At 37.9% G+C, this 12,777-nt stretch overlaps 1 protein-coding gene across 1 annotated transcript in view; it reads right to left on the bottom strand.

Annotated features, from left to right (window-relative positions):
• The window catches only part of LOC134663917 (uncharacterized), a 54,847-nt gene that overhangs the window by 40,203 nt on the left and 1,867 nt on the right, over window positions 1-12,777 (bottom strand). The window contains exon 2 of the mRNA XM_063520459.1: window positions 9,575-9,704. Coding sequence (XP_063376529.1) covers window positions 9,575-9,704 — 130 coding nt within the window. The remainder of the gene's footprint in view (window positions 1-9,574; window positions 9,705-12,777) is intronic.

Raw genomic sequence — 12,777 nt, 5'->3', positions numbered from 1 at the left:
CGGTTTATTTCCAACAAATTCCTTCAGACCAGCCCAAGTGTGCAGTCACCAATCTCCACGCCGATGCTGCGCTGGTCCACCGCGACCTTTTCAATACTTTATATGATAAACAGACATCTCGTATCTGATATAGTATGGATCTGAAAACAACCAAAGTTCAAAAGCTTTATCTTTATCTATTCATTATTTATACCTATAACACGCTTTTTTTAATGAATTACGACAAAAACATGTACTGGGCCCAGTTTTATAAAGTTACAAGTTACAAGTTTACAGGCGTTTACTGGCAACACTTGCTCCGTTTTTTACAATTTGCGTTTTATAAAAGTACTGTGTTACAATTTTACAGGTTACAGGTACAATTGCCTGTAGCTCAACCATAGACGAAAATACGGGAGTTTTATAGTTTTAAACTCATAATCGAACAAGCGTTTTATAAAAATACTAGATGAAAACCCGGCTTCGCTCGGGTAAAATAAATTATAATAATAGGTACTAATTTTGAATTGAGTAATTATTTACTTTAAGACTTCAAACCTTCATCAAGGCAGTTACATACCTATCTCATCTCCGATAACTTTAAATCCATAACATACAGTTTAACTGGTTTACTAATATGTGGCCGAAAATTGTATGGCAAATTATCACTTCCCAAACTATTTTTCCCATAGTATCATTTGGCAAAACTATCAGATGGCAAACCAATGTTTCGCATATATAACATGTCGCAAATGATTATTTACAATATTATTGTATGGCAAAATATTTAGTTGGTCATGTTTCAAAATGTCTTTTATTATTATGTCGAATGTATTGTATAGGCATAAATTATTTTTCGCCTAATATTGTGATGCATACTACTAAATACCCTAATAATATAGTACTCAACTACTCATGGTACAAATTACAGTAGCATTTTATTTCGTTACGTAGGTAGTTTTTTCGAGATGTGCAGTTCAATGATGGAGGTAGTAATTTTGTTTACTACATTTCTGGCAACAGTTTGTTTTCGTGGGGTCGCAATTCTTACCTAACCTAACCCACTTTTCTGGCAACAGTTCGTTTTCTTGGGGGTCGCAGTTCTAACCTAACCTAACCCACCTTTCAGGCAACAGTTTGTTTTCGTGGGGTCGCAGTTCTGACCTAACCTAACCCACTTTTCTGGCAACAGCTCGTTTTCTTGGGGGTTGCTGTTCTAACCTAACCTAACCCACTTTTCTGGCAACAGTTCGTTTTCTTGGGGGTTGCAGTTCTAATCTAACCTAACCCACTTTTCTGGCAACAGTTCGTTTTCTTGGGGGTGGCAGTTCTAACCTAACCTAACCCACCTTTCAGGCAACAGTTTGTTTTCGTAGGGTCGCAGTTCTAACCTAACCTAACCCACTTTTCTGCCAACAGTTCGTTTTCTTGGGGGTCGCAGTTCTAATCTAACCTAACCCACCTTTCAGGCAACAGTTTGTTTTCGTGGGGACGCAGTTCTAACCTAACCTAAGCCACTTTTCTGGCAACAGTTCGTTTTCTTCGGGGTTGCAGTTCTAACCTAACCTAACCCACTTTTCTGGCAACAGTTCATTTTCTTGGGGGTCGCAGTTCTAACCTAACCCACCTTTCAGGCAACAGTTTGTTTTCGTGGGGTCGCAGTTCTAACCTAACCTAACCCACTTTTCTGGCAACAGTTCGTTTTCTCGGGGGTCGCAGTTCTAACCTAACCTAACCCACCTTTCAGGTAACAGTTTGTTTTCGTGGGGTCGCAGTTCTAACCTAACCTAACCCACTTTTCTGGCAACAGTTTGTTTTCGTGGGATCGCAGTTCTAACGTAACCTAACCCACTTTTCTGGCAACAGTTCGTTTTCTCGGGGGTCGCAGTTCTAACCTAACCCACCTTTGAGGCAACAGTTTGTTTTCGTGGGGTCGCAGTTCTAACCTAACCTAACCCACTTTTCTGGCAACAGTTCGTTTTCTTGGGGATTGCAGTCATCTAACCTAAAACATGTTGGTACAGTCATCAAATCTATTAGCGTAGTGGCACCCGTCCATGGAAATATGTAGATACGTTTGTTAAAAAAAAAGCCACCAACAGGTCAAATAGCCATCAAAATATATTATGAAAAGTAAGTATAAATAAAGCAAACGTTTTTTGACAATTAAGAGTTAGCTAAGTTGAAACATTTGCTCAGTGACTATTTGTCTTAATGAATTTTGGTAAAATGAACATCTACTAAATAAAATTGTGATCAAATAAAAAGTATGCGAAGTTTCAATTTTGGCAAACGTTATGTAACAATAAATAGTTAGGTATAATAAAACATTTGCTTAGTGACTATTTTTCTAAATAAATCGTGGTAAAATGAACATCTGCTAAATAAAATTGTAGTCAAATAAAAATTATGCTAAATAATAATATGCTAAGCATTGGTTTGCCAACTAAAAGTACTGCAATAAGTTGGTTGGGAAGTGAAATTAGGCGAAAAATATTTCGGCGAGATGGCAGTACACCAGTTTAACTCTAAACGTACTATTCCGATATATCTTAAAACAAATATGTATGTAATAAAAAACCGGGCAAGTGCGAGTCGGACTCGCGCACGAAGGGTTCCGTGCCATAATGCAAAAAAAAAAAAAACAAAAAAAAGCTAAATAAAAAACGGTCACCCATCCAAGTACTGACCACTCCCGACGTTGCTTAACTTTGGTCAAAAATCACGTTTGTTGTATGGAAGCCCCATTTAAATCTTTATGTTATTTTGTTTTTAGTATTTGTTGTTATAGCGGCAACAGAAATAAAACATCTGTGAAAATTTCAACTGTCTAGCTATCACGGTTCGTGAGATACAGCCTGGTGACAGACAGACGGACAGACGGACGGACGGACGGACGTTTTACCCTTTGGGTACGGAACCCTAAAAAACCTAATCTAACCCACGTTAGGTTTTTTAGGGTTCCGTACCCAAAGGGTAAAACGGGACCCTATTACTAAGACTTCGCTGTCCGTCCGTCCGTCCGTCTGTCACCAGGCTGTATTTCACGAACCGTGATAGCTAGACAGTTGAAATTTTCACAGATTATGTATTTCTGTTGCTACTTACATATCACGGTTCATGAGATACAGCCTGGTGACAGACAGACAGACGAACAGTGAAGTAAACTGAAATAAATGTCATATACCTACTAAGAAAGACCGGCCAAGTGCGAGTCGGACTCGCGCACGAAAGGTTTCGTGCCATTACGCACAAAACGGCAAAAAAATACGTTTGTTGCATGGGAGCCCCACTTTATTTATTTTATTCCGTTTTTAGTACTTATTTGTTGTTATAACTGTCTAGCTATCACGGTTCATGAGATACAACCTACATACAGACGGATAGAGGAGTCTTAGTAATAGTAGGGTCTTGTTTTTACCCTTCGGGTACGGAACCCTAATAAAGTGTATAGATTTATAACACAGCAGAGATCTAGTCTTTCTAGTGACTAATAGCCTTGTATGCTTGTTTGCCACCAACATGGCATTTAAAACATATTAATAAAAACTTACTCATTTCATCGGTCATATACAGCCTAGTATTGGCTTTAATATATATTGGGTCTGAAATATTTTTTTTATTTAATTTTTTAGTATGTATAGCGGCAACAGAAATACATCATTTGTGAAAATTTCAACTGTCTAGTTATCACGGTTCATAAGATCATGAAATACAGACAGACGGACGGCCAGACGGACAGCGGAGTCTTAGTAATAGGGTCCCGTTTTTACCCTTTGGGTATGGAACCCTAAAAAGTGACCAAGAGCTCCAGTGCCCCAGGCTGGAATCGAAACAGCATCCTCTGCTATAGCCGCTGGTGCCTGTGCCATTTGGCCACCGGACCCCAGCGGCATAGGTCGAATTTTTCCAAGTATATGCACTTCTTACTGAAGGCCCAGCGTTCCACCTGGCCACCCCTAAGGTAAAATTGAAATTATGTAGAATTGGGATTATGTAGAATTAAGCTTCTGTAAAATTGAAATTATGTAGATTTGGGAATCTGTAAAATTGAAAATCTGTAGAATTGGTAATCTGTGATAGGAATCTGTAGAAATGAGACTAAACCCTTAGTAATGTGGTAATAGGGGTCCCGTTTTTAGCCTTTGGGTGCAGAATCTAAAAATCAACCTTGTTTTGGTACTATGTACTAAGCTTCACTATGACTCTGAAATTGTAGCAGTAATTAATTTTGTTTTAGTTGAGAGATTACTTCTTCTTAAACCTTGTGTTTTCCCGGCCTAGCACCGGGGTCTGCTTTCCTGCTCAGTCTTCTCCACTTTGCCCAGTCTTCGGCATCCACTCACATCACTCAGATCACTTATTATTAAAAAATTAGCTTCATTCAATTCACTGATAAGCCTCAAGTTTGATTCTTTGAAGTTAGTCTAAAACACAAATATCAAATATGTCCACCATACACTGTAGTTGTTCGCACTGGTTCACACTGGATCATATAATCAGAGTGGAGTCAACTGGTTCTTAAACTCAAGAGTTTCTTTGAATTACTTTTGTGACTTAACTTCACTTTCATCTCGCTTTAGTTTGTCAAGCACATTCGTTCAAGGTTCTTCCTTCCATTCTGAAATGTATAAATACAACTGAGTATACTGTATATAAAATTTGTGTCCCGTCTGGTCTAGTGGGTGGTGACCTTACCTATAAAGCCAAAGGTCTTGGGTTTGAATCCTGGTAAGGGCATTTATTTGTGTGATGAGCCGAGATATTTGTTACCGAGTCATGGATGTTTTCTATGTATTTAAGTACTTCCAAAGAGACGTTCAGCGCTATCAGCTATGAACTTTGTAACATGTAATGGGTCTCACATATGGAATACAATGGGAACTATTGTCATAAACCAACAATTGTGGCAAGGTTTGTCCAAGTAACAAAATTATGTGAGAAATTATGTATCAACAACAAAACAATAATGAAAGTTGAAACAATTATGTGGTTTGAAGATACTCACGATTTTCGGCATAGGTTTATATATTTGTTTTACGCGTTGGTGCCGTGTCATCGTTATTATTGTAGTCACAAACATTTAAACTGAAAAATAAGTTTTAATTCCCATCAATAATGCATCTGTCATCTTACACAGATAGTGATTATTATTCTGTTTGCAGAGCAGTGACAGTAGTCGTTTTTTTTTAAATAGGCTTTCTACACGCTCGACGCCAAACGCGCCTGTGTGACGGAGCCTTAAATGTCATATACCTACTATTGTAAGAAAAACCGGCCAAGTGCGGTTCGGACTCGCGCACGAAGGGTTCCATACTTTTTAGTATTTGTTGTTATAGCGGCAACAGAAATACATCATCTGTGAAAATTTCAACTGCCTAGGCCTATCACGGTTCATGAGACAGACAGACGGACAATGAAGTACATCTGAAATAAATGTCATATACCTACTAAGAAAAACCGGCCAAGTGCGAGTCGGACTCGCTAATAGGTTCATAGGGTCATATCCAGCCTAGCATTGCATTGGCCCCGCTTAAATATTTTAAGAGTGTAATAGATTTGTAACCGGTCAGCAACGTGAGTCCCTTGGAGAAGCAGAGGTCTAGTCTAAACTCCCACTTACCATCGGCATTAACAGCCTTGTATGCTTATTTGCCACCAACATGTCATATTAAAACATATTAATAAAAATTTACTCGGTCAGCAATGTGAGTCCCTTGGAGAAGCAGAGGTCTCGTCTAAACTCCCACTTACCATCGGCATTAACAGCCTTGTATGCTTGTTTACCACCAACATGTCATATAAAAACATTAAAAACATATTAATAAAAATTTACTCATTTCATCGGTCATATCCAGCCTACCATTGCATTGGCCCCGCTTAAATATTTCTTTAATTTGTTTTTAGTATTTGTTGTTATAGCGGCAATAGAAATACATCATTTGTGAAAATGTAAACTGTCTAGTTAATCTAGTTATCACGGTTCATGAGATCTTGAGATACAGCCTGGTGACAGACAGACGGACAGCAGTCTTAGTATTTAATAGGGTCCCGTTTTTACCCTTTGGGTATCATCATCATCATCATCTCAGCCATAAGACGTCCACTGCTGAACATAGGCCTCCCCCTTTTTTTGGGGGGTGAATGCCATAATCGCCACGCTTGGCAGGCGGGTTGGCGATCGCAGTCGATTACACCGAATTTGAGGGACGCTGCTGCCCGTCCACAGGTGGTCTTGGACGTGGTTTAAGGACATACCCGGGTCCTGGACGTAGTTTAAGGACATACCCGGGTTTGGGTATGGAACCCTAAAAAGTGACCAAGGCCTCCAGTGCCCCAGGCTGGAATCAAAGCAGCGTCCTCTGCTATTGCAGCAGGTGCCTGTGCCATTCTGCCACCGGGCCATCCACGGCGGCATAGGTCGGATTTTTCCAAGTATACTTATGCACTACTTACCTTCAGTAAACACAATACTCCCATGGAACGCTTTGAAGTTCAAATCTCGTTACGTTACGATGGCGTTTGCACTTTGCACTATGTTCGGTGACTATTTTTTATTGTTAACACACACAATACACTATTTAACAGGTTTTTATCACGTATTTTCGAATAAATTAGTAATTCAAAACACCCCAAAGCCGAATGGTTTGACGTCTAGGCAGTGTTGCAATCGTCTTAAAAGCCGTAACAGACTATCGCACGTTCTGGCTTAAAAAAAAATTATGTAATAATTATACCGGTATACATATCCATATGAAACGAAACTTAATGCAAATAATAACCATTATACATACCGGAGTCATCAAATAAACAGTAATATTCGTCTTGCTTTTTATTTAAAAAAAAAACGACCAACCTAACTTGTAAGCATGTTTGCAGTTTCTAAACGCAACAAACGCTGTCAAATGACAATCAACAAATTGAACATTTGCATTCTTTGTCGAAATTTTTTCACTTTTAAATGCAAAATACTCGACAATACGAATTTTGCGGATACATGTTCTCGATTCAAAAGTGATATTTTTTCAAGCTCTTTCGATTGAGCATAATTTCTTTTGGTTTTTCCGTCAAAGCGGCTCGCGTTTATATATAAAGATTGTAAATTACAAGTGTAGATTGGTACACTTGTAACAAAAACTTACATACGTCTTGAGTCCTGTAACAGCACAACAGCAGTTACTTGTAGACTCGTTTTCTGAGAGATTTTAAACTTTACTCTTTATTGTTAAGCACCAACGCCAACGATTGTGCCAGGGCATGCATACTTTTCCATGCACTGACCTTATCAGTTTTTGTTAATGTATCTGAAATACATAGTAAATAGGAAATAAAGTGACAATATGTTTGATATTGATTTTATTGACGATTCGTTTTATTTTATCTACTAGGAAATGGAAAGGGATTATTGCCGATATTTGTCGTTGATTTATTAGCATTCGTCTCTTTATTTAAGTATAGTGCATTCACATTATGGTAAAGTGTACTATTCATAATTTTCGATACACACCGTATTTATCTTTGAGCCGCTACCGAAACGATACATTTTAATGTATGTAAGAATGTGAAAGAGTACTTATTTACATGTTATTTACTTATTACGTAAATATTTCATTAAATCTAACTTAATCTAAATCTGAAAACGGCCCAAAAAGTATATCCTTGGCATGGAACGCCGCTCTCAACCACTCGATTTTTCCTTCATTTCTGGCCATTTTTCCAGTAATTAATATTTTACAGCAAACAAAAACACATAATTTAGTAGAGAACCGAGTATCTATGACACACGTTTTTTTTTAAATAGTGATGTCCTTCACACCTGTAGATTTCACATGTAATCGAGATTGACCGTGGTTCTTTACAACTGTAATTATTTATGTGTATTTATAAAACACCTGTAGCCGTTCACAGTGCATTACAGGTGCCTGTAGCCTGTACTCTTGTAACCTGTAACTTGTAACTTTATAAAACTGGGCCCTGGTATTCTTTAAACTTCTACCTCATTTACAATCTTTGGGTTTGAAGTTCCGGATAACAAACGAGACAGTGTTCTTTTGTGCTTACAAAACAAAAGAAACAACGGCATTGAAAAAGAAAACTTTTATCAATTGTTGTTGTACGCTTCCAAAATGGCAAATACATCTTACACTCATTAGAAGTGTCGAATGTATTTGCAATAGGTGCAGTTACCTGTTGAACATGAAATCAAAGAGGTTATGGAATTATCATTTTGTTTATCTTCCCGCCTACCTATACACTTGTATTTCCACTCAATATGTTGCTAAATACATGGCGTTGACAAGTAATTATTAAATATTGCCAAATAATGTCTTGCATTACCAATTATTATTTCACATACATATATTATATATTTATGTATGTTTCCGACACATTGTCGTTTCCGCATGATATTTTAAAATTTCGTCAAATGTGTGGTATCATTGTAATTGAAAATTGGCCGTAGTCGTCATTATCTCGGTTTCCACTCCTCGCTGGCGCCGGAAGCAACCCTCTCCAGAACAACCCTAATGCCCATTAAGGTATTCTTCTTATCTTTCATTGATATCGTGAACACATTTCAAATATCTTTCCCATAATATCATTAGGCATTCGGTGAATATTCGTGACGCCTTCGTTTGGTGATGTTTTCGGTGTATTATTTAGTAAGTTTAAGTAATACCATCTTTTCTGTATCAATGCAAAGTAAATCGATAACTACACTTACTTCGAAACGTTAGTAAGAAACAATTAATATAACTCGCTGTTAAAATCAAACTAAAACCTTTTTCAGGTTATTGATAGTTACACCGCCAAAATAACTTTTTTCAAAAGTTGATCTGAGACTTCACAAATTGATAATTTGTTATTCGATAACTTAATAGGTATTAAGTTGTATGTATTGTAAACTGAGCGCCAAAGCGCCAAATTATAAATATATTTATAGGTAATACACTAATTAATATTATATATATTTATGACGTACGTCAATATATAATAGCAAATAAAATTGTAACAGATAATTACAATACTTCGTACATTATGAACTACCTAATCTTATTTCAAAATAAATCGATATTTCCGTTTTATTAATGCCGTAGCACTTTACGGGCGGAATTTATTTATACATTTACGTTACGGGCAACCGGCGGGTATACTCATTTGTGATAGGTCGGTATCTGGCGGCTCAAGGGTCGAGAGCGCCATCAGCGGTAATGGGGTCTCGCTGGATTGCCGCCGATTACCCCGCCATATTGAAATGTACCTCATCCACCATACCCATGGCAGCTTTCCACACAAAAAGCGAGCCTGAGGAATTCTTAATAACTTAGTTGCGGAGTCTTTTGTGTTTATTCAGGCTATTATGTTTCGTCAGTATGAATTGCTATTCTTAGGAAATGCTGAGTAAGATTGAAGATTAAACTTGACATTTTGCTGGAATATTTATCTTATGTTCATCTAACGGCTGAATAACTTTCAAAGTACTGTCATCAACCCAGCAGCAAAATTGCATGGACACTTTATTTATGAATGAGTTCCACTCATAATGTGTCCATGCAATCCACTTGCGGATTAATTACAGACGTTTTAAGTGACTAACCTGTGACAAGGTTGGCATGGTGGAACTGGCAGACGGCGTCGGCCTCGTACCACGAGATGCGGTCCCTGAAGTAGCGGTAGAACACCGGGAACCCCTCCTCTGGCAGCACCCACGTGTTGCTGATGTTCACCTGAACCAACACACAATTACTCGCATTGACGTATTATATCTAAGGACTGGCTTTAGAGGCACTAAAAATGGTACTAGTTCAGCGGTGTCACTCACGAATTCGAGCCAATCGTGCAGCCTAACGCAACCAATTGCGACCAATCGCGCGCTTAATGCGATCTCATCAACCAATCACGTTGTAGCGATGTCACACCGCTGTACTGGCCCCATTTATGCCCCATTCTTATTGCCCGTAAGGCCAGTCAGATATATACGTCAATAGTTACTCGTTAACATAGGTACAGTAAGCATCGCAAAGTTTGACTTACTGCTGTGTGAAAAAATCTTAATGCGGTTTAGCCTAAAAATAAAAATAACTAAGTAAATAATGACACGCCACAATCAATTTAACGCAATCCCATAAAAAATGCTTGATATTCGTTTAAAATATCGGCAGTAGTAGATACCTAATTATGAGTATTATCGTATTGAAAATAAATCAAAGCGAATATGGAATTATCTGTCGGCGTACCAACTGTTCCGCGAATTTATCTAAAGTAGAAATGTTAAATTAATTCCATTGGTGCATAATACATCGCTTCCCCAAATAATTCAAAAGCTGTTTGCGGATTCCGAGTACTTGATAAAATATCAACAATGAAATAAATTTCCATTCAAAACTTAAACAGCAAAGCAATACAAATCCCATTCTGTTTGGCAATAGACGACAAAGTCGCGCACTCAGTTAGGTGGATTGCGGTGAAGAGGGAAGTTTTGAAGTCAGTGCTACTCGAGCGCACACGGATACCTATCGGAAGTTACATGCATAACCACGGACGGACTACAGTAGTATTCAGAAATGAATCACTCCAAAATAATATCAATTGAATATGAATTGTCAGTGTGCCAATGAATAAAATAATAGTGAACACGTCGCAATATGACGCAAGCGGGGAAGAGGAAAAGACGCAGCTTTTTGGAGCAAGTGAAAGAAAAAGTAGGGGTCGTGTCGTATGAAAAAGTCAAAGAGCTGGCGCAAGATAAGGAAAGCTGGAAGATACTCCACCGACAAGAGAATAACTCTTAAGTTAATGATGATGATGATGACACGTCGCAAGCAGAATCCTGATGCCTGTGCTGGGACAGAAAGGTCCTCAACCAGGTCAACCAACGATCTGGATAATATCGCAAGAAAACCATTGCATGAAACTAGGTTTCATACAATGGTTTCCTAGCACAAATAGTTATTGTAGATGTCCCCGGGCAGATATAAAAAAGTACTGTTAGTAAGTCAGCAGCAGAAGTTGCTAAGCGGGCGAGGTGTTCATAATTACCTTGACACGCTCTTATTCTCTTAAATAACAATAAAGTCGCTCTAGATCATTTTGAACACCTGGCCCGCTTAGCAACTACTGCTAACTGTACGTCGCTGTGGTAATTATACGCTTTAGAGGAAGCGAATGCAACCAATACATTCCCAATATTATTCTAGTAAGTGAAATCAGCATACGAGAATAAGGTGTTTTGGAAGTTACATGCATAACCGCGAGGACTGCTCGGTTAAGCGGAAATGGTTCTAAAGTGCTCTTCAAACTGAAGCTATGTCTCAAGTTGGGCTTGCTCAGCGTGTACATATATGGTTAATCAGAGAGCTTGTATTCGGTGCTGACAGTTTCATTTTAATTTAATTATGTTAAATGTACAAAGCTTAACACAGATGGCGCTTCAATCGAATAAAATCTGACAAGTGACAAGACAAATAATTAATATTGAATTTAAAGAAATGAGAGAGATAATTCCGCTACTCGATGCTAAATGTCGACTGTGAAAATAATAGTCGTTTTGGTATCAACACTGATGTATGGAGTAAGCACTCTATTCTTACTATATTTCTCTATGGTTACACAAACTCCATTCAAAGTTTTTCTGATAATCAGATTCATGCGATTCCACACATTGGGCTGCAAAGCGAACCGAGCCAGTTGAAATAATCCACCCGCCGAATAGAATAGAGCCACTGATAAGGAAATGATTAATCGACTGAGCTGTGGTGGTTGATATTAAAACTTGGACCCGTCGCTTATTCCATATTATAGACGTATCTGTTTTTGTTAAGTTATCAGAGAACGGTCCTGATACTTTTAACGCATTTAATCTGATACTCTAATTTTGATGCTGCATGTAGGTATCCAATTTGAACTCCCTTTATTCCATAAATGTACTGCGCTTCCCCTAAGCTACAAAATATACTTATTTTTTTTACATGAATGAATGTTTAAAAGGCTATAAGTTGAAAATAATTACACTTAATATTTATCTTTTCTATGGAGAAAATGTAGTCCTAAGGCTAAACTATCTCCCACTTCTGGAAAGGTCCCTCGTTTTGTTCCACGGTGCATACAGGGTGTAATCGTTAATGTAGCCAGGCGATAATTCCGTAAATATAACAGGTATCAGAAAACTTCAAATTGATATCGAAAGTGCGTTACCCAATGAGTAAAATTGCATTAATAACTTTTTTTAAATGAAAGCAGAAATATCTCAAACATTAACTCCAAACCTTCCCAATTTTACTCATTGGGTAACGCACTTTCAATATCAATTTGAAGTTTTCTGATATCTGTTATATTTACGGAATTATCGCCTGGCTACACTTAACTATTACACCCTGTATTTATCGAATTGAAAACGTCCTTGTCTTTTGTCAGTTGAAAATGCATCTGCGTTGCGGTTTCATATCTCTCCCACATCCACTTCGATATAGCCGTTGTGTTTCACCAACTTCGCTAAAGCTAATTTCATATTCGCTTTTATCTGCCAACTTTCGGATCCTATTTGAGTATGATATCTTGCGTCAGACGTGCAATAATACAAGTCACTACTAACTTATAATTGGTGAATGTATTTTCTAAACAAAACAACCCGTTTCTATAATTAGCGTACCCTTCGTTTGACTTTGGAGTCCAGACAATCAAGTATACCCAGAACACTGTTTTCAGTCAAATTAATTAATTTCAAATCTTTGTTTTCGGAGCGGATTACTGTGAATATATATATATTTACTCGTGATATTGACATCCTCAGAGATTCCGGAC

Source organism: Cydia fagiglandana, chromosome 4 (assembly GCF_963556715.1).
Source record: "Cydia fagiglandana chromosome 4, ilCydFagi1.1, whole genome shotgun sequence".
Taxonomy (NCBI): Eukaryota; Metazoa; Arthropoda; class Insecta; order Lepidoptera; family Tortricidae; genus Cydia; species Cydia fagiglandana.
The sequence above is the reverse complement of the archived record's forward strand: the minus strand, read 5'-3'. Positions and strand labels throughout refer to the sequence as shown.